The 24,048-nt window shown below is 35.4% G+C and overlaps 1 protein-coding gene across 1 annotated transcript; it reads right to left on the reverse strand.

The window, feature by feature from the left end:
• Nucleotides 1-6,164: 6,164 nt before the first annotated feature.
• LOC131632571 (protein NUCLEAR FUSION DEFECTIVE 4-like) lies at nucleotides 6,165-8,448 on the reverse strand. The gene is made up of 2 exons (XM_058903311.1): nucleotides 7,219-8,448; nucleotides 6,165-6,656 (listed from the first exon to the last, which is right to left on the reverse strand). The coding sequence occupies exons 1-2, from the start codon at nucleotides 8,331-8,333 to the stop codon at nucleotides 6,236-6,238; spliced, it is 1,536 nt and encodes a 511-aa protein (XP_058759294.1). The 5' UTR covers nucleotides 8,334-8,448; the 3' UTR covers nucleotides 6,165-6,235.
• Between the last annotated feature and the right edge of the window lie 15,600 nt (nucleotides 8,449-24,048).

Raw genomic sequence — 24,048 nt, forward strand, 5'->3', positions numbered from 1 at the left:
TCGTGAATGGTTGTATTAATGAAAAGAAAAGGCCTACCTATTATGCGTCCAGTGCTTTGGTGCTTTACCATTGGACCTTTTGTTGGACATGTAACTTCACACACAAGAGGGGGTGAATTTTATGGTTCAAAAAAAATATAATTTTTTTAAAAAAATTGGAATCAAAATTAGATCTTAAAACATTTTGAAAAATATTTTAATATTAAACAGAAAAATAAAATAAAATTGTAGAATATAAATTGCAAAATGTAAAGAGTTTAGGAAAAAGAGAGAACATCGAGAGTTATAGATGTTCGATCAAACAAAGAAAAAGATATATTCTTCTCCTCAAAAATTTATATTAAGAGTATCCAATAAATTTCAGAGCTTTTAGTAGTTTATTCTCAGGAACCTTCTTATACAAGAAAAAATAAAGTTTAAGGTTGACTTCCAACCAATCGACAAACTATGGAATGAAGTGGTGAGTCTTCCTACCAAACGTCAAATCATAACGGTTAGTCTTCTTTCCACGAAAAATCTTGGAGCGGCTAGTCTTCAAGCTTCTAAACAAACTTTGCAAACTTTTAATACTGGGATGACCTCACGAACCTTCACTACTACAAATAGCCCCATTTCACGTCAGACGCAAAAGGGATATAATCTCGGTTACACATGCGAGGTAACATAGAACGACATAAAAAGATGCCACTTTACCCCTCGACTTTTAAATAACCGGGGGAAAAGTGGCACTTGTTATGAGTTTGATCTCTAGCAAGTGCATTTTTTGGATTTTTGAAACTGCGCTACTTTTTACCTCGATTTTTAACAATAACTGAGGAGTAAAGTCCTGTTTATAAAATTTTAATTCTAAGCTGTTTTTTTTCTTCGTTTTAATCTGTAAAACATAAAATTTAATGAAAAATTATAAATCTTCCTCCTCCTCATCATCAACAACAATACCAATCACTACAATAAAAACAAAATCAATAGAATCCTTAAACATTAAATCTCAACAACAAAAACAACAATAACAATAACAACAAAATCCATGGAATCTTTAAACATTAAATCTCTACAACAACAACGACAACGACAACAAATAAACAAAATCAATAGAATAGTTAAATACTAAATTAAAAAAAAAAAACAACAATATTAAACATTTTACTATAACTAAAATTAATAAGTTATTTTCATGCTTTCCTAACTAGATAAAAGATTAAGCATTAAGAAACCAACCTTGAAGTATTTTGCTACTCTTACTTTCATTATCATTGTTTTTCATATGTTTAATTTAAATTTCAACACTTTGCATCCAAGATGGATAATTGTGGCATTCACGTTTTGGTTAGCTAGTGAGAGTTTCACACGGATCACTAATGTTTCATGTAGATTGATGAGTTGATAATGTATTGACCATTGTTACTTTATAAATGGACGAAAAATATTCGTTGCTTAATTTTTTCATGAAATTGGTCATAAATAAAATAAAGAATAAAAAAATACATTATTTTACCCCTCGATTTTCAATAAAACCGAGGTAATAAGTCATAATTTAAAAATAAAAATAAAAATAAAAGATTATAAAATGTAGTTGTTAGGATTCGAAGATGTGCCCTCTAAATACTTTGCTCCTCGGTTTTCAATAAAACCGAGATAATAGGTCATAAATTTTTTTAAAAAAAAATTAAGAAGTGATAAAATATAGTTGCTAGGATTTGAAGATGAGTCCTCTAAATACTTTATCTCTCGATTTTACTAAAAATCAAGGTAATAGTTCATCAAAAAATTTTAAAAAAAATTAAAAGGTGATAAAATGTAGTTGCTGGGATTCGAAGACAAGTCCTCTAAATACTTTATCCCTCGATTTCCAGCAAAACCGAGGGAACATATAATATTTTTAATTTTTTTTTTAAAATGTGACACATCTATGGTTTACACCTCGATTTTTTATTGGGTGAGGTGAAAGTTTCGTCATAAAATGTATTACTTGTAGTAGTGCTTAGACCTTAGTTTTATACTGGGCTATGTAACACCCTTTAAACCAATGACAATTTTATCTCATAAATCAAGGGTGTCACATGTATTACAAAATTACAACAAAATAAAACAAAACGACATAATGCATCTGGTCATGTTCATAACACACATTTAATTAACACGTTTCATATGCATATCACAGCAGAATAATAAAGCGATACCAATCATTAGATCTAATAGCTTATAATCATGCATAATCGTTAGGCACTACGGCCACATCACATAATTCAACATAATCGAAATGTAAAGAGAGTAATACAATATCTCTCAACAACCATAAACATGAATCAAACGATAACCCCCAAAGTGTTACATAACAAGAGCATGAGTTACATCTATACCTAAGAAAACGATAAACGGAAAATAAAGCTCCTCGGCTAAATCCTCGAAAGCAACAGGCACCTCTACTCCTCGGTACCTGAGCGATGTCGTACAAAATATTATTTCAACAGAAGAGTGAGAATTCACATCATTATAGAAATATATAATAATAAGCAATGTATAACAACATACAACAAACGAACTCATCACATTTCAAAAATACGTGTATTCAACACTTTTTAAAAACATTTCACCTGTTTACATATACCACATAGCTCAATAGATTCAAGATACCAAGTAATCAAATCACAAATATCAACAAAGTACCAAACCACACAATTAGCACATAAAACACACCAATGCAATTCACATCGACACATGTGACTCCAATGCGACTTAATGCAAATGCATGTGGTACCAATGTTACCCTTAGCAGATTCCCCGAGTCCATCTCTCAGACAGATAACCACCAAAAGCCCGTCCTCTAAGCTTTCAAACCAATTCTCTAAGTTTGGGATAAGTCACTAGTTTCCACGAAACTAACGAACATCGCCTCTTTCACACCGAATTAATGCATGTGCAAATACCAAAAAACCATATGCAATTAAGACAATCTCCAAATCTTAATCATACAAGCATATATCCCACCATTCATCACATATGAATCACCTCACATTTGAACAAACATACACATCATGTTATCAATCACTCATGAAAACACATCCTTAGTACTTACCAATTCAACACATCACAATTAACATGTAAAAAATAAGGTTCAACAATGTTAATCTTAACCAATTGCAATTCTCAACATACATGTACACACATGCATGCCATTTTTACACCTACGCATAATTCATTTTCAAATGGTATACAACACATTTTACAAAACAATCACAGTTGTATTATCATCACAACAAGCAATAATTATCATGTATTTCATGTTGTCAAACACCAAAACATACTTATACAACCACATACACAGGTATTCAATTAATTACCCACACTTAATTTCACCACTTGTATCAAATAGTGCAACAATTCATTAATAGAACATATACACAATTGACTTCCCAGACATATTAGACATAAAAATATTAAGAAACCAACTCTATTATCTATACTATGTTATAATTCTATTCATTAGCTTTTCGATGCTTCAAACGGTTCAAAAGATATGACCAAAATGATTTTGCAATACAAACACTAGGGAGCTGACACGGCCACCCATGTTAGCTGACACGACCCGTGTCACTATGAACCTAGAATTCTATTTTATTTCACTTTTCTGGCACCAAGATACAGAGGGATGACACGGCCACCTGTGTTAGCTGACACGGGCTGTGTCAAAACCCAGAAAACCACATTTTTAACGTAATTTTGTGCGATTTTTCATGTTTTTTAACCTTTCAACAAACCTCAAACCCCAAGTTTTGACCTCCAACAATCCCAAAATATATCATATCATAAGACACATGAATCAAGGAAGAAAAACACATTATAACACCATTACTCATCATATAGCATCAATAAAAACGTGGTTTAAACATTAATTTCATGTATTCTCATTCAAAACCTAAGCATCTCAAAAACTTAGAAATTGAAATACCCATTCTTAGTTCATTTATTCTACCCATTGCATACATCATATAAACCCATAATCACATGAAAACCCAACCTTACCTTAGGATTTGAGCTTCTAGGGTTTACTTATCTTCTCTCTTTCTCTTCACTTCTCTTCTCTTCTTCTCTCTTTCACTTTCTCTTCTCCTATCCTCTTTTTCCTCTTTTCCTCTCTTTTCTTACTATCTTTTTATTATGTCATATTTTGTGAAACCCTTACTAACTCTTATTCTAAATGAGCTTACTAATTAACACCTCCACTATTTCTCACACTAACTCAACATAGGCCTAATTAATTATTTTTCTCATTTTCACACTTACTAACCCAAAACACATATAACACATATTAATTCAAATAATTCATATATTCACAAAATCACACAATTTAATTAATTACTATATCATATAATTAAATAAATAAATAATTAAAAAAATAATTAATAAATGAAAATCGGGGTGTTACTGGCTAACATATAACCTGTGAGATTTTAATACCAGGATAATCTGGAACCTTATCAAGATTTTAATATCGGGTTAAGCTTTAACCTAAACTTGGTTTTACCATTGGCTAACAAAGAACCTGCAAAAGCTTTTATCACGGGCTGAGTTTTAGAACCTAAACAAGGGTTTGATCATACAATCCATAAACTAACATTTTTTACAAACAAACGACCCCTAATTGGATAAAATGTTCAACCAATGTAAAAATAAAAGTTCCTTGATGAAATTATAAATCTTCCATTCCGAAATTATAACTTCTCACTTGCGAAAAAGGCTTTCTTGAAAAGCACTTCGGTAAAAAACTTAGTGAGAGATAGTAAAATAAAAATTTAGAGAGAGAGCGAAGGAGAAGTATGAAATAAAACTCTGTTCTAGATGATTGGAAATGAGGAAATGCACATCTATTTATAGGCTAGAGGTTGTCTCAAAAAGAAAGTTGCTTTTAATGCATTTTAAGACTCGCCAATTGATTAATACCCTAAAATAATTTATTGTTAAGTTCAAAAAGGAAAAAAAAAGATATCTAGTGCTTTTGGACTTGTTTTCGATTACGCTAGTCAGTAATGAGGATTCTCCTTCTTTTGAGTACTCGAGTGCTTTTGAACTTGTTTTCGAGGATATCGTAGTCGTTGGTGGTGCGGGGTGATCATATGATCCTCAATACTTGAATGGGGTTTAAAAGGTTTTTAAAGCGTCATTTTACCTCTTCTGTTGTTAACAACCTGAGACAAAATTAATTTTACTTCCTATATCAATCTTATCAAAAAGCATTTTTGTTTCAATGTTTGATCAAGTCGACACGACTTTGTTCATTGACAATGATCTTGCATATTTGATCGTTCATTCCTCTGAGTCACGAAGCTCAATGTTCTTCTTTTTCCCTTGTTCCCCCTTTCTATGGTTCCAAATCTAGTGAGCATTCGAGCTTGGTTGCCTGCTACATTGGACATGTATTTATTTTCTGTTACATCATATTTTAATCATGGTGACATGTTGATCCAGATATATTAGGGTCTGTTTTTGTTTTTGTTCATGTAGATGTTGACAAGTCTTTGACTAATGTGGGTCCTGCAATTGACTTGAGAGTGTTTAAAGGGAAATTGTGATATAAACACAGTAGAAAACAAAAATTTTCTTTAAGTCCATGCTTACGAATGATCATGACCAGTGATAGAAACAATTTCATATTTTAGGGACTAACACCTTTGACTCCGAATCAGATGAATGATCACAAGTGTTGAACAAAGAACAACACCTTTAGTCCCTTCACACGAACAAAATGCCTTAAATCTCAATGTTGAACAAATTTTTTTTATAATTCAGAGAAGCTTTCTTATAACTCAAGTTAGATTGTTCAGATAGATATTATTAATTGAGGTAGTTAGTAATTAAGATAGTTAACCTTAACCAGTGAGGGAGTTAACATAATTAACATTAATTGATTTTGGTTATGCTTAATTTCAAACCTCTGGTTTTAGCATAATACATTGTCTAGTTTTTCTTTACTTTGCACTAACAACTACAATGAGAGAGGTCTAAATCACCCACATTAACCCATTACATTGCTACAATCAATATGAGATTTTTTTATAGATTAATAATTGGTGCCATATCTTACTTTATTCAATAGTGATACTTATTGATCAAGTGAAAACAAACCTACACATATTACAACCCCTACTTATGGATCATAGAACTAATTTATAACTATATCTAAATATATTAAATTGGTGTATATTGTATAATCAAGGTGAGATAAAAAAATGTCACCCTATTGGTTTTGTGAGTAAAACCTACGAGTCCTAAAATATAGAATCAAAGCCAATAAAGTTCCAAGGCAACAAAATGAACCCCAAATGATAAAAGTGTTACTAAAACATTCCATGCCCATGCATTTTTCATGTCCATTTCCTTGCTTATGGTAGATAAGTGCAGCTGAGTAACCAAATAAAAAAGATCCAATTGGAATATTAGCCACAACCACATTATGGTTTACTGAGAAATTCTTTGTTCCAAAAAGTTCAGTTGTTGTGGAAATAGCAGTGGAAGTGATTACTCCAGTTGAGACTCCAATCACAGCTGTGCTTATGTAAAGAGCAATGTCAGTTTTGTTGAGAAGTAAGAAGAATGCACCTGCTGTTGGTGCCATTACTGCCACCATTGAGGCAGGTCTTGAAATTGTACGTTTTCCCCTGAAATTAAAATAATTTTAGTTGAATAACTAATGTATTATCTATATATAGATCAGATATATTAATTAATTGTTTAATATATTGGAAAAACATGTTTATTTGTGATCTAAGGGAGTGTTAATAGTAACCATGTTATGGAATGTGCGGCTTTTAATTTGTTGGTTTGTTTGTCTTCATCAATGTAGATCAACCAACATCTCCATTATCTTTATTTGCATTAAATAAAAGCATAAATGCAATAGTTTCAGTCGGTATTACATTTCACAATGTTAAAAAAAATGTTCAAAATTGCAATCTTAAGGCTACAACATTAAAGTTTTTGATGTTTTGTCCACCGCAACGTAACTATTATTTTGATCAGTATTATATTTAAAAAATTATTTTTTAAATTTATTGAATATTCAATGTATTTGATCTGTAAAAATTAAATAACGTGCAATTTATGTTACATCGGACACATTTAAATGCAATTCTCAACATTATCAAAATATCACGCGACAAATATTATTAGTGTGAAAGAAATTTAAAACATGTAAAAGGCATAGAAAGTGTTCCAAATTACCTGTAGAAGTAATCTAGAAGAGATGGGATGAGACGACCAAAGAATCCAAAAGAAGAAGACAAAGACACCAAATATGAAGTTGCAGAGCAACCTCTTGATTCAGCTATTTGTCCCAAATTGTTGAGAAATACTAAACCAATTGTTGCACCAAAAAAATACACAAAGAAATATAACCAGAAATTCATTCTCTTCAGCATTAACTTCACACCTATTTCTTCCATAACACAACCATCTTCAACTTCACTCTCTTTCTCATAACTCTCTATCCTCTCTTTGTTAATATTCTCCTCCATGGTAAAATGGTAGATTCTTAGTTTTTCTCTTTTCTTGTGCAATGATTCAACTATCTCCTTGATCTTTACACAAATTGGAAGTAAAAGAGGTAAGAGAAGAGATACTAGAATACCAATAAGAACACCAAGTGAAGAAATTTTGTTTGTGAAAACTTGCAAGCTGCTGATCACAGCAAATATTCCAGTGGCTATTGTAATAACAAACATCAAAGCAAAAACAACACTTGAATGCTTTGAACTTTTCACTTCAGTTTCTCTTACTATAGGTGCTAATATTAAGCAAACAGCCACAGGTACTATAGAGTTCAAGAAAAGAAAAGTTTTAGCTTTATTCTGTGAAGAAACAACATCAGCAATATTTGTATAAATCTTTGCACTTAATCCTTGATAACTAGTTGTTAATCCGACCGCGACCTGGCGATCGGATAGAAAGTTTCGTATGGCAACAACATAACAGACAGTGTTGATCCAACAAATGCTATTGCCAGCAAGAAATGTTAGGAAGAAGACATGCCAGTATGATAGATAGGAGATTTGGTTGGTTATGAAGAGATATTGTACACCATAACCGATTAGTCCGAGAAACGAACCGATGATGAGGACGAGCCAGAGCGGGAGGTAAATGGCAGCAAGGCCGGAAAACCAACCAAAAAGCTTGCCAGCATCAGATGCGAAAGCAAGGTTGTTGAGTTCAATTTGTGAAATGGAGAGAAGCTGTTTTAGCTGGGATGAATAAGCTGGGAAATTTGTGTTTGTTCCATTTATGACTTGGAGCCAAATGATGCCAACTAGGCTAAGCCATTGAAGAGTAGAAGAAGGCATTGTGAAGAAGATTGATAACTAAAACTTCTAAGACATTAAGAGAGGTTTTATGGTGTGGTGTGTGTGAGGGATTAAATGTTGATAAGAAAAAAGAATGGGCTATTTGATTGAGGTGTGCAACAAAGTCAAGAAATTAATATGGACACACAAAATTGAATAGCACGGTTGTACATCAGGTGGAATACAGAAAATTTTAATCTTCATTTAAATCTGAAATGTCTTTTCTGAATTATTTAACTGGTCTAAACTAAGTTAATACTACCCTAACCCATTCAAGATTTAAATCTGATCAATTTCACTCACTTATGCATATTCATAATAACACTAGCGTCTTCAGACTATTTTTTCAGTCATGACCAGTGTGCCTTAGCACCCGACATGGCGACATCACCCATGTGTCAAATTTTTGCCTCCTCATACGAGTAGGTCGAGTTAGATGTGATGTATAGGCCTAAGCTATTATATTCATGACGGTTCATAGACCCCAAACACGGGGCCTATAAGAGAGAAGTGATTAATAAAAAACATAATAGTCATATATCCCTCCAAACACTAGGTCGGTAAAGGCGAAGTAGTTAAGGAGATGGTGTTATTCAAAAATAAATATCCACTTTCGCATGTTTGAGGTTGAATCAATCACAATTGTATAATTTTTGAAGACGATTCAAACTCCTTATCCAATGGTTCCACATGAAATCCTTTGGTTGTGATTGATTCAAACTTCTTGGGAAGGACCATTTGGTTTGAGCCATTGGTTGTGTGCATACTTGGAACTAGATCTATTGTTCTTCTGAAAAAGTCACGATGGGTGTTGGGTTTGAAGGACCCTACAAGTTTCTATAAGTTATAGGACAAACCACAATCATGTTTCATTGCTTTCATATTTGCATACACTTCGCTTGTGAGCATTTCTTCTTCAACCTTATTTTCTTACTCGAGCTCGTTGCAAGCTCAACGTCCCTTACAACACCCTTGTGCATGTATTATTTCCTTCCTCTTTTTTCATTCCTTTTTCCACCTTCTTCAATCGGGATTTTACTTAGGAAGTGTGAAGAAAATGGAAATGTAGTTGAACCCTAGAACCACAAAAAGATATATGAGTTGTAGTCTCGGTGCATTGTAAACTTGAGACGAGAAAATGGGAGTGTTGATTAGGACACTCAACATATAACTTATGGTGTTGTAAGTTACTAAGAAGTACAAATACAAAGACACACCTTCCTGTGAGCGAGCAAGGATGGGGGTATTGCTATAAAAGTTTTCAACTTTACGAAAGACTCTTCACATTCTTTTGTCTACTCAAATATCTCCCACTTCTTCATTAGGACAAAGAGATGGAAGGCCTTATCACTTACACATGATTGGAAGTGAGATAGGAAGGCTATCCACCACGTCAAGTGTTGAACTTGTTAGACCATTATGAAATTTCTCGTGTTAGATATGGCCTAAAATTTTTCTCGTTTGGCTTTGAATTCTCTCATGGTACATAAAGTGTAAGTTATTAAGTGCGCCTAAGAGAGAGGGTGAATTGGGACTTTAAATTTTTTATAGGTTTTAGAAGCACGTTGTTCTTATTTTTGGTTTGGTGTATAAATTTTTAGAAATGTGTTTCTTTCTTTTCTTGTTATGATTTAAGATGAAAGCGATAAATGCGGAAAAGTAAAGAACACAAGGATGTATCCTGGTTCCCCTCACAGTTCGAGAGTACTCCTGTACCCTTTCAACACAAAAGAGATTTCACTATTGTTAGATCTTTGTACAAGCCCTATACCAAGACTTCTCCTACAATCTTTTACCAACAACACCACCAAGAACAATCCTCTTGGATCAACCAAGTTGAAATGAGAACAATCATCTCACTTTCAACCTCTTGCTTCCAACAATATTGGACAACAAGGAATACAAAACCAAGTAATGTTAATTCCAACAATCCTGAAAAATAAGATATGAATACAGCAAAATTTTTAAGAATATAAAATTTGTAAAATAATTATCACTTTTGAGTGATGTATCAATATAATTGATCTTCCCTTCAAACAAGCAACTAATAATGATAGAATTTAGTGCTCAAGTGTTTGTAAATATTATATGAATTTTTCTGGACTGATATGGAAATACATGCATAAAAATTCTTTGTGAAAGTTCAAGAACACAAACACTTGTTTTGAAACTTGAATAAAAAATGATGTTAAATTACTATTGAAGAGGTGAAGTTTTCAAATCTGAAAATGGGAATATATATAGTGTCTTGACACCCCTAAGAATGAGTATGATTCAATGAAAAGGTGCAAAGATTGATTGACAAATTTTGAGACACGTTCATATTTGAAAGCTGACTAAAAATGGCCACTGACTTGCAGGAATCGATTTCCAAAGTATGGGTAATCGATTTCCATGTGAAAAGTTGCAATTGGAAATTTAAAATTTCGCGAGGGAAATCGATTTCTCCAAAAGAGGGAATCGATTTCCACGCCTGAAAATGAACTTCTTAAAAACAATCTTTTTGCAGAACGTGAAGTGGAAATCGATTTCTCCAAAAGTGGGAGCCGATTTCCTGAACATATTTTTGCCAATAACTTTGTTTTTCAGGACATAAACATAAAGTGTTTTTCAGCCAATTGGACAATGCATGCAAGTGTTTTTGGAGAGCAATTTGAGCACTAAATTATCAATATAATTGCATGTTTGTACCTCAATCAATCAAGATCCATGCTAGTCTTCAAAGTAAAATTTTTGAATACACATGATGAGTCTTAAATACTTGAATTGATAAAATGTACTTGAAGCTTTTTCCATACTTTTTGACATGATCATTTGATTTGTACTTTGTCTTTATAAAAAACACATTGGATGGAGAGTCTTGACTTCACATAAAGCCAAGAACTTCCCTACTTGGACCCCAAAAAAGCACTTTTCTGGGTTTAGGCGTAAGCTAAACCTCCTAACATATCATAGGATGTTCTCTAAATCCTCAAAATGCTTCTTCTCATTTGGTGTCTTTACTACTATGTCATCTATTCATACCTCCAAATTATTCCTTATTTTCTCTACTAACATTGCGTCCATTAGTCTTGGCAGGCGACATCTGTGTTTTTTGAGGCCAAAAGGCATGACCTCCTAATTATAATTTCAAGTTTTTTTCATGAAGGAAATTTTGGGGCGTCTAATGGATCCATCATGATTTGGTTGTACCTCGAGTAAGGCTCCTTGACACCGAGCATTTTGAACCCTGGGACTTTTTCAATCAACTTGTCTATGTTGGACAGGGGAAATGGATCCCTAGTACACGCCATATTGGACTGGTGAAGTCTTTACACATTCTTTATTTACCTAAATAATTTTAAACAATCACGACGTTGGTCAACCATGTGAAAACTTAATCTCGTTTATGAATCTCGTGTCATTCATCTCCAGGATATTGTATGCAGGGAATCCAATAATATTGTTGTAAAATGAGTGGGAATTTACCACAAGATATATGACTTTGATGGTCTTTGTGTTCTCCTCCACTCTAAAATTCATACTAAAGAAGATGTATCCTCATACTTGTATTTTTTTTCTCCTAAAAAACCTACTAGGAGGAATTTAAAAGGTTGAAAATTTTCATGATTTATATGCATAAAGGTGACCCAATAAAAGACGTCAACGAGACTCTCGAGGTTAATGAGGTCTGCTTTATGTTTCATATGAATATTTGCACACTAATGATCACGAGGTCATTCTCATGAGGTAGGATTTTGACGATGTATTTATATGAGAAAGTGAAGTTGGTAACATAAGAAGAGCAATGTTTAAAAGGCGAATCAACGACATGCATTACTTGGTGAGCATATTTCTTGTGTGAGGAGCTCAACTTGCCTCCTCTATCAAATCCACTAGATATAATATTGAGGGTGTGATGAGTAAGTTCTCTTTCTCTTCCTTCTTTTCGGTTCCTTTTCTCTTCTAGGCTGGAGGCTTTATGATTTATCACACCAAAAAGTTAAGTTATAATTTCAGAAGTAGACAGTGCACCATGGATGTACCTCATGAGATGTCCTTCCCGAATGAGGCACACTATCTCATTTTTCGGTAGGTGGAAGTAATATGTATGATGGCATTTTAACTTGTGGTATTTGCATCATTTAAAGAGTTTGTTTTCTATAACCTCTCATATAGGGGTTAGGGGTTCGGTAATGGTTCTTGTGTAAAATAATTCTCGCCATATTAGCTCTTTCATGGCATTTAATGTATAATTTTCTACATGCATTATGGGATGTTTGAGACTATTTCCCCGTTCATGATCAATACGAATCCATTTCATTAAAGGATGATGCAGAATGCAGATAACTCACCCCAAGGTCACCTCAGCATGTGGCAGTATTACTCACATGTCGAACTCGTGCCATGCTCGTTAAACATTATTTGAGGTTTCTCATGCTTTTCACATGGTTGCAAGCAAGTGGATCGAGTTAGATGGTCTTATATGTGTATGGACAATATTATTTATGATGATGCATAATAAATAATATTATAATAGTTTGACTTAAAATGTACTTTTTCTTCCCTACTTTGTTTTTTTAATTTTTTATTTCTCTTAGAAACTCAATCTAGGGGTGGACATGAATTAACCACCCAACACTAACCGACCGAACCGAAAGCAAACTTTACCAATGGGTCGAGTTAGTTCGGGTGGTCGGGTTGGGCGGGTGGTCTAAGTGGGTAGTGTAGGATAGGTTAGGTCGGGTTCAGTTGAATTTTTTGGGCCCGTCAGAATCCGAGACCGACTGATGTAGTTTTATTATTACTGTTATACCTCTTCCGATCCAAAATCTGAGGCCCAATCACTAGGATTCACAACCCAATTAACCCAATTAAAATCTCTAACTTCAGAGTTTTCTAAGATCCTAACCTAACCCTAAATGGAAGACGCAAAAGCTTCGACGGCCATCGTCTCTCTCACTCACCCCCAAAAGTGAAACCCTACTATAATTCAAACCAATCCAACAACAAGTCTACACCATCCCTCAATTCGAATCTGGTAGGTATTCAGATATGTTCATCTTTGTTCTTCTTTGTCTACTAAACCCTAAATTACTTTATTTTCTTGATTTTTTCTAATTTGCTTTCAAATCCTTTGAATGAAATTTGAACATTTAGGTTTGATGTTATTTCAAGATTTCTTTGAGTGAATTGAAGGTTAATACTTTGGTAATGTTTTAAGAGTTTTATAGTCTTTTTTTATGTTATAATAACTCCATTGTTGTTGTTTTTTATGGAGAAAACTAGGGAGCTGGAGAAATGCAAGAGATGGAGAGATTCAAGGAGCTAGAAATTTGCAAAATAATCGTAAGTTTAGGTTTTAATTAATGAATGCTTATGTGTGTTTATTTTCTGTGGCCAAGTAGCTCAATTTATTTCTGTTTCTGTCAGTTTATGAAACATTTTCGTACGGAGGCCTTGTTGGAGGCTAACCCATTTTTCCATCTTCAAATATCATCGTGTTATTGGAGGCCTTTTGATTATACACTGCTGTCATACCCCAAAATTTTCCCATCATATTTCAAAATATTTTGACTCATATGATCTCCAACTGCTTAAGACTATGCAAGAATCGGGCACACTTACCTATCTCCTAGGCAATCAACCCACATCTAGGGTTTTGATTATCTCAAGGTCAAATCAAGTTCTAAGACCTCAAATGGATCCCATGGCCACTCATATGCTTCAAAGGATCCTCATGCCAAGTTTCAAGCTCTGATTCACCAGACTGCTCAATCAACTGCTCAAATGGTCAACAGTCGACTAGATCGACCTAAAAGTCAACCATGGTCAAACCACAGTCAAAACTCCTGATTTTTGGTAAACATCAAAATTTTGAAGTAACATTCATAATTTGATCAAGAATTGATCATGATTCATCAAGGAAAGCTTCAAAATCACTAAATGTCCAAGTTTCTAAATTAGGGTTTTGAACTAAAAGTCAACCCAACTTTAACTAGACATATCTCCTGCTTGGTTCATCAGAAATTTCCCTACCAAAGCCCATTCTCAAGTAAATTTGATTCTCTACAACTTTCATGTTGGGTCCAAGATCCAGAAATGCTTAAGCCTAAGAGATATGAGCCAAAACATTATAGGTCCTTCTAGAAGCTCGCAAAAAGCTGTTTTTTGTCAGGAGCTATATCTTCAAGATAAAATCTCCAAATGCAAAATATGTTCCAAAGTGGCTTGTAGAGGACATCTTAGGGTTTCGAAAAAGTCCTAGAACACCTCTATATCATAAATATTGAAGGAGTTACGATTGACAGAAGTTGGGGAAAATTGAGAAAGGGCATAGAACCCTAATTGAACAATTTTGAGTTTTTGGGCTAATGGGCCCAAGATTTTTGTTCCAAACATACTTGTGACATAAATAAGGACCTCTAAATCCATAATATTAATTTTTTGATATTTATTTATATTTTATTTGAATTTTATTCATATAAATGTTAAATAAATCAAATAAAATATAAGCTTAATGGATCAATGGATAAGGCCTTAGTTCCTAATCATATAGAAGACCGAAAATACTCCTTAAAGTTCAAGAAATTCGTTGGCTTATGTTATGAAGAGGGTTGACCGAAATTCGAAAGTTTTCATATGATTTCCAAACAAATATCTATCTTTCTAATTACATGATATCCAAGCCCAAAAGTTTGACCTAATTGGTTCCACAATATATACACAGCATGGCCAGATGAAAAGAGGACGAAATTGGCCAAAGGAACTAGTGTTTCAAACTTCCAAAAAGTCAAGGAAACTAGGGCACGGTTACAAGCTCTTTCCAGCAAGATTCATTCAGTTCCAAGCGTGCCATTCTTCTCCCACGGCTCTCAGGAATACATTCATATCCCTCTCGCAGCCAACCACGTACCAGAATTCATCCATATGTCTTCACCGGAGGTAAGGTTCTTAAACTTTCGAATTCATGGATTTAGGCCTTGCTAATCGATTTTACGTGCATAATTGTGTTCATGATCTTAATTAGAATAATTTCAACGTATCACATGTGAGATCTAGGCGTTGAATCAGAGAGTGCCATTGTTAGGGCACCAAGATCTCTCACGTTCGTATTCATAGTTGCAGGCCTTTTTACCCCAAACTAATGATTCCATTGAACTCGTAGCATGAGGTTTAGTGGATCTGGGTTAGCTTCTGCTTTGTTTTCGCGTTGTTTCGCAGGTATGAAGATGTTCATCGCTGAAGAAGAGGAAGAAGACCACCGCACACGGCGGTTTGACAATTGCAGGGGATGTCAAAAGCATGCGTGGCACGTTCCATCATCATCATTGGCCAGTCAACCGTTCCAGATCCTCTCTCCAAGTCTGATTGGCCGGTCCAAAAATCTGGGCCCCACGCGCTGACTGGATTTGAACAAAAGTAGCTGGTACTCTCCTCTTATGCGTGCGCATGATACACTTTCGCTCCCTCACCGTCCGATTTCCCTAACACTTGATCTGATGCATCTGAAGAGGCGTTCCACCATGGAACCTCACAAGCATACCACATTGAATCCGACGCCAGGTTTCTTTTAATTTTCTTTTCTTTTCTTTATTTCTTTTATTTACTTTATTTTCTAAAATTTCTTTTTAAACTAAATTTTTTTCAAAAAATTAATTTTCTTCCTCTTTTAATTAACATTTTTTTAATAATTAATTTAAATTAATTAGAATAATTAGTTTGTAAATTTTAATTAGTTTAGTAATTTTAATTAGTTATTTAATTAGTTAATTACTTTAATTAGTAATTTTTAATTAATTTATTTAATTAGAAAATTAGGTAAATAATTTAATTTAAGAATAAATTTAATTAATTTAATAATTAGGTTTTTGATTTAATTAGGTTTAGTTTTAACCCAAAAATCATAGGAAACCCCATTAGGTTTTTAGGGTTTTTACATTAACCTTGATTTTTCTAAAACTGTTTATTTTTATTAACCTTGATTTTTCTAAAACTGTTTATTTTTATTTTCGCGATTCTCTTCTCACCTCATATTCTGTGATTGTCGTATGCTTGTGCTAATTCTCGCCCTTTGGGTAAAACTTGTTTATTTATTTAAATTATGTCATTTCAATTCTAGAAAATATGTATAGGTTTGCAAAAAGGTTTTATTGTAATAGTTTAGGTTTACTTTCCTGCCTTTATTTTTCTGCCCTACAGGTGTTTATTGTAATAGTGTAGGACATTTAATTCTGTTTTATTTTCTGCTGTGGTTAGTAATCCTAGGGAGTGCAAGCCTTGTTAAAATGCATTTATTTCACTAACTTACAAGATAAAACATCTGAATTAACCACATGATTGATTGCACACACACACCTTTAGGATAACTTCTTTTGTTGCCTTTTGCCTTTCGATTCAAAAATAGTCAAGTCCCTCGAATACGAGGATACCTAATCAAATGTCGCTCTTAGTTCAATAAATCATCATAAGATCATAGTCCCTTCGATGTTGCTGTAATACGGTGAACTGACTTTATTGAAATGTTGCGGATAGCAAGAGTCACCACCGACTTTTATTTTATCCAATTAGGAAAGGCTAAAAGAACAGGAAAGACCTTTAAAAGATTTTGAGTTCGGGGGGTAAGTTATACAAAGGGAAGGTGTAAGACACCCTTTGCATCCATGGTTTTCCATGGGCTCTTAATTGCTTAGCTCACTTAGTTTTCGAAATGTTTGAATTTGTTTGAAAAGATTTTCGAAGAAGAACTTTAGCTTGTAAATAAGCGTAGTCTTTTTGAATTTGATTTTGAAAAGGAGTGGGAAAATATTTTAAATTTGAATTTGAAAAAGAGCAAGCAATTAATAGCAACTACCCTAAGTTTAGAAATTTGTTCTTTTAGCTTTTCCGGGCGAAAGGGTCTATCCATACCATGAGAGGGCAGAAAGTCTTTCAATTGGATGTTAAGGGTCATCGAGAAAAGTATCGTTCGCCATAAGACTATCCCTTGCCATAAAGAGGGCAGGTAGTCTAAGGGAAGGATATAATAGTCATTAATCTTTTAAGCATCATGCGAGGATACCTTAGCAATGGGACAATCATCTTATTTTTCTGAGGCAGCATCGAGGGACTAGATGATTTTTATTCTTTAAGGCAACCTTGCTTGAGGTATCCTCGGAATCGAGGGACTTTGACTATTTAGTACACTTAGAGGCAACCGGCAACAATTAAGGCAACAATATAAGGCAACAAGAGGGATTACCCTAAAGGTGTATGTGTGGCACAATCACGTGGTTAACTTCGATGATATTTATCTTATAATTAGTGATCTAAGTTATTTAGCAGGCTTGCACTCCCTAGGATTACTAACCACGGCATAAAATAAAATAGTTAAAATCTTACGCTATTACAATAAACACCTGCGGGGATGGGGGAAAGGCGAAAAATAAAACCTAACCTATTACAATAAAACCCTTATAGGGTAACAGAAAAAAGAAAACCCTTATAATTAATTTATAATCTTTGAATGCCTTGATCTTCCTCGAACCCTTGATTGACTCTGATCATCTGAGAATTAAACAGAAAATAAATAAAAGTTAGTGTAGGAGGGATTCATTTACTGTTCGAGGCAACCCTATTTTAGGCAAAGACAAAATAAAATTAAAATGATATTTAAAGAAGAAAAGAAATAGAAACTTAGCTTTTGGTTTGACGGCGCGTAGTCGGAGGATACTGGGGTAACCTTGAAAATTTGCACAAAAGAAAAGAATTTTTAGTGTATGAATGATCTATAAACCTTAATCGATTAAAGATCTATAAACCCTAAAAAAAGAAAACTTATTGTGACCTAAAGGGTTTATAAGGCTAAAAATGCGTTAGTGGATAACTGATCGGAAAATTAGCAAGTGTACTATTTTTCACCGATGTAGTTTCAAATAGAGGTTTATACCCAGTATCGAACTCGCGGACTGCGTAGGAAGTACAAGTTATGCAATTATTCAATTGAACAAAATATCATGGGGTTTGTTGGTTTGTAGAGAAATTATAAAAATTATAACTAATTAAAACAAAAGTAAAATAACGGTTCTTGAAAATATAAGAAAGCATGCTAGGTTAGGTGTATAAATTGCCGCGCAATGAACTTTATTCCCCAATTTATGAAATATAGTTATAATGAGCTACTACCGAATCTCAAGAGTTGTTTTCCTTAATTCCTTAACGGAAAACCTTTGGTGTTTATCTTTAATCCTAATTCCTTAGCTATTAACGATAACAACAAGTGCGATAATGATGAATATCAAGAATTAAACGGTTACCACAGTTAAATCCTCATTCCTAAGCAATTTTTACCGAAGTATTATTGTGCAAAATGCGTTGAGTGGTTTGTCCGACCTAAACCTCAACCGTAAATCCGAAAACTATTTGTCCGATAGAAAAGGCATTAAAAACTTTGCACAATGAAGATAAACTCATTAAAACTTGAATAACATAAATTGATAGAAAATTAGTTCATAACAATGGCAATTCAGGGACACCCCCCTAGCATTGGGGGGTTTAGCTACTCATAGTAATATTTGAAGAATTAAAAATAGAGATGATAAACATTACAAAAATTAGGGAAAGCTTTGATCTTCAATTGCGATTGCCGTTGAAAATCTCTATTCTCCGAAACCCTTGTTAGCTTCTCTTCTTCACCGTAGAATTCTTCAATATGATCCAAGATCCCCCAAAAAACTCTCAAACTAGGACTAAGTAGTGTTAGGTTACATTCCATTCATGTAAAAAGTCGAAAACGCCCTTAATGAGGCTTGAAATAGTGAAACAGCTAAAAAAAACAATTTTTGGCCGCAACAGCTGACACGGCCGTGTCCCACGACACTGGCGCCCGTGTCAGCCTCTGGTTTCTCTTCAAACAACATTTTTCCATGTATTAGCTGACACGGCCGTGTCCCACGACACTGGCGCCCGTGTCAGCCTCTGTTTGCTCCCAACAGCTTTTTTTCTTTTTCAGCTGACATGGCCATGTCCCACGACACTGGTGCCCGCGTCAGCTACTTTCTTTGTCTTTTTGGCTTCGTTTTCTTCTGTTCTCGTCCCATTTTTTCGGCGATTCTTCCTTACACCTGAAATAACCAATAACTACCAACAAAGTGATCAAAAGTAACTATTCAACTAAAAATTACCACTAACAATTAGATTAACAAAACATGAAAGAACTACTTAAAATAAAGAACAAACCATTCACAGTGTTACCAAAATGACCGATTTTTACCAAATAATTTGCGGAGTATAAGTGAAATTTGGTGACCGATCACAACCCCAAACTTAGCTCGTTGCTTGTCCTCAAGCAATGCCTGGGACATCAAACAAAGGTCACCCCTAAATTTATGCTTCCACAATACAACCGTGTTTTTCACAACTCGACTTCCACCCTTCCGGTCAATCGTGCTAGCTTTTACTCCCCGGATTTTCCGCTCCACTTTCACGTTAAAATTCTCCTTCACCTGTAGGCTTTTTCACACTTCTCACCAAGTCTCTCATGGTTAAAAGTAATTCACTCATAAGTCACAATATGCAATATCAACTTTTAAATTTGAACAAATTCTACTTTCATACACAAACACTTTGCACACACTTTTTGAGGTCTTTGGGTTGTAACGGGGCTTAGGACAGGTGGGATAAACAAGTAAACGGATACACAAAGGTTTTTTTTTTGGGGCTCGGCAGTCATGTTGTCTTTCTTGTCATTGTGCTTATTTGAATCCGATGGGGTTTAACATTGACTCTTTAACTTCACTCAATTTTTTGAGTGTCTCAAATGTAACCAAGTCATTTTGCCGGGACAAGTGTGTTTTTATGAGTTCTATATATATTTTGTTTTTCTCTTTTTTTTTTCCGGAGCATTCAAGAGTCTCCACATTTTTCTTTTTCTTTTTTTTTTTCACACTTGCCCTTTTCGTGTAAGGTTCACCACCCCAAACTTAGAACTTTGCACAATTTCTACATCCACAACGTTTCTGCCGAGCACGGGTAAAAGGGAATATTTTTTTTTGGCCAAGGGGTAATATATGCGGTTTTTTAAAAAAAAACAAACAAGGGATACAGGCTCAAAGGGGTTTGCAATGGATAAACATAAATAAGGGACGGCTAGAAAGGCTCAAAGGAAACAAAAAAAAATGTGCCTCAGTGTGTGTTATTATGCAGTGTCATATGAGTAGAACTTACGCAAATTCAAAGTGATAAAATCATACCTGACTACTCTCTCATGATGATAAATTTCTGGCTTTTTATGATCTCACCATGTTGGGCATAGCTTACAGGATCCAGAGTACTTATTGTGTAATGTCGCTTCTTTTCCGGTTCGTATGTACCAGCTTTCAATCTCAGTCTGGTGTCATCAAGTTGCGTCCAACTACTTCTTTCGGTTGTATCAACTTTCAGGGATGCCTTTTGGTGCAAGATTGGGTTGTCTCGTTCATCCTTTCCTTACTACTCCATCAATCATCCAATAAAGCACATCAATCTATAACACTGGAAGGTCAACATTAAACAGAAATAACTAAAACAAACAAGAATAACTGAAATTAACAACTAAAAACCATAATAATAATAAAAAACTGAAAACAATAAAAATCCCCCCCACACTTGAACCAAACATTGACCTCAATGTTTAAATTCAAGATTCGAGGGAGAACTTACAGTGCTCTACTACGGAGGAGGAGGGAACTGAAGCATCAAATGTCGCATCATGTGGTGAATGTTATCTAACATTGCACCCTGACGCGCTTGTTCATTACCTTGGCGAACTTGCTCCACTCCTTGCCTTGTTTGTTCAGCACGGAGATCCCCGAACTCCGTCTGAATCCACAACCACTCTTCTTGATTCATGGATGAAAACCGGTCACCCTCTTGAGGACGCACCTCTGGTTGTTCATCCATATTGGCATTAGTTTGCTCTTCTTCTTGATACTCCTCATCCATATTATCTTCTTCCTCCTCATTACCTATTTCGTCTTCATCCTCCTCCTGAATTTGCCTACCCAAGGATACATATACCCAATTGTCCCTTTCAGAAATTGAAACTCTTGCAGGATCGGGGAGTGTCAGAATAACACGTTTCTTCCATACCAAACCATATTGTGTACCCTGCACTCGAATCATTCCTTGATTGACAAGGGCATTCATGTCTAACTTATTCATACCTGTGACAATTTCATCATTCATTGCCTGCGGGTTATAGCCAAAGTGTCTGGCTATTTGGGTGATCATGCCTCCGACCGAAATACCACCCGTAGAGGCGCGACCCACCTTACCTAAATGGTATGCCGCAAACGCGGCCACATTAACAGGGAACGCTTGTGCCATGGCATCTAACAGATATAATTCAGCTCTTGACGCCACTCCCGTGCTGTCGCCCCTGCCAAATAAGGAAAAAGCGAGACATTTTTGAGCATACCTGAAACAGCGGTTTTGTATCTTAGATGCTTTAGCACTCTGCCACATAGCCACCCTCCTTAGTAATGTCATTCCAAAATGTCGAGGGGCTGAAGTACGAAGGGACCGCGCCGCGTCCATAAATGGGGAGGTGCAGGACGGCTCCCAATTCCTCCACCGTCAATTGGTGGTCCTCATTGTACAACCTGAATGTTAGTGTACCTGAGTGGCAATGATATTCATCCGCCACAAGGCTCTGCAACTTAAAATTCACGGAACTTAAAAATTCAAGTGTTATGCACTCGTATGTCGGCGCTTCACAATGCATAAATTCTAAAATGCCTAACACATGAAACATTCGATTAATTTCATCCGACAGTCCTAGAGCCGATAAAGTTTCAGAGCACATATACCTCGGTGGTGTTAATTTACGCCGAATATGGCGAGAATAACGAACCTCGTGTGCCGGATTGGTGAAAATTATTCCGTGAGCATTGGTAGGCGGTGGTAGTGCATCGCTGGTCCTTGCACGAGATCGCGAAGACTGCCCCACCGGTTGTTTTCCTCTCGTATTTCTCTTGGGAGCCATTGATGGTACCTAAAAAAAAAACGAAATTCAACCGAAGAGTTAGTAGAAAAAGCTACCGTAGAAAGGTAGAGGACGAAATTTGGAGCAAATTTTGTGAAGACGGTTTTGAAGATGAGTTGATTTGGAGGTGAAAGTTTGAAGCTTTGTGGAGTGGAGGCTATGGAGTTTGTAAGGGTTGAGAGAGAAAAGGAGAAAGAAAGAAGAAGAAAGAAGGGAAAAAGAAGGAAAGGAAGAAAAAAAAACAAATAAAAATGCTGCTAAGTGGGTGGGGCCTACGAAAAACAAATTATATAAAAACAAAAATAAAAAAAACGAAAATTAAAAAAAAAATAAAAAAAATACGTTCAGCCGGACACGGGCGTGTCCAACGACACGGGCAGCCGTGTCCGGCGCTGCCAACCCTTGTTCCCTTCCTCTTTTTTTTTGAAACGTTTCTCCACCGGACACGGGCGTGTCCAGCGACACGGGCAGCCGTGTCCGGGTCTGCCTCCACCACTTTTTTTTTTTGTTTTTTTTGTTTTTTTTGTTTTTGTTTTTTTTTTCACCTACAAAATAAATAAAATTTGTTAGAAATAAATGCGTGGGTTGCCTCCCACGAAGCGCTTCGTTTAACGTCGCATGGCTCGACGGTCGTTCATCTTATCCTGCGAGACGAACAACATGAATTTGGCCACTCTCTTGGCCTTGTTAATACGGTCTTAGTCTTTGCCCGTTCACTTTAAACGTGTCTCCATTTGCTGGGTTCTTTAGTTCAATTGCCCCATGAGGGAACACCTTGTGAATGACGAACGATCCCGACCATTTTGACCTTAGCTTGCCTGGAAACAGTTTTAACCTGGAGTTAAATAAAAGTACCATCTGGCCTTCCCAAAACTCTTTCCTTTGGATCCTACGATCATGCCACTTCTTGGTTTGATCCTTGTAGATTTTTGCGTTTTCATAAGCTCGATTCCGAAATTCCTCTAGTTCATGAAGTTGAAGAATTCTGGAATCTCCTGCCTTAGCAAGATCCAAGTTAAGAAACTTTGACGCCCACAAAGCCTTGTGTTCCAGCTCCAAAGGTAGATGACAAGCTTTTCCATAAACCAATTGGTAAGGGGACATACCTATAGGTGTTTTGAAAGCAGTACGGTATGCCCACAATGCGTCATCTAACTTACTTGCCCAATCCTTGCGAGAGGAGTTCACAGTCTTCTCAAGGATCTGTTTCAGCTGCCTATTTGACACTTCCACTTGCCCGCTTGTTTGGGGGTGATACGGGGTGGCTATGCGATGTTTCACATTGTACTTTAAAAGCAGCTTCTCCATCAGTTGATTTATGAAATGCGTTCCTTCATCACTTATGAGAGCTCTTGGCACTCCAAACCTTGCGAAGATATTTTCCTTCAGAAATTTTACTACCACTTTCGCATCATTGGTTGGTAAAGCAACTGCTTCAACCCACTTCGATACATAATCCACTGCCACCAATATATAATTCTTTCCAAAAGATGGTGGAAATGGACCCATGAAATCGATGCCCCATACATCTAAGAGTTCGACTTCCAGCATGGCATTCTGAGGCATCTGATTCCTTTTCGAAATGTTCCCAGTTCTTTGGCACTTGTCACACTCTTTGATTATCTCCTGGGCATCTTTGAACAACGAGGGCCAATATAACACTGACTGAAGTACCTTTGCCGCAGTTCTATCACCACTAAAGTGTCCCCCATACTCTGAGTTGTGACAAGCTTT

Source organism: Vicia villosa, unplaced genomic scaffold (genome assembly GCF_029867415.1).
Source record: "Vicia villosa cultivar HV-30 ecotype Madison, WI unplaced genomic scaffold, Vvil1.0 ctg.000966F_1_1, whole genome shotgun sequence".
In the NCBI taxonomy this organism is placed as follows: Eukaryota; Viridiplantae; Streptophyta; class Magnoliopsida; order Fabales; family Fabaceae; genus Vicia; species Vicia villosa.

Bases quoted from the DNA above. Each gene is read 5' to 3' on its own strand.
- LOC131632571 (XM_058903311.1), bottom strand. From the start codon at position 8,333: ATGCCTTCTTCTACTCTTCAATGGCTTAGCCTAGTTGGCATCATTTGG. The intron at 6,657-7,218 runs GTAATTTGGAAC...TTTTAATTTCAG, and splicing joins CTTCTAGATTACTTCTACAG to GGGAAAACGTACAATTTCAA.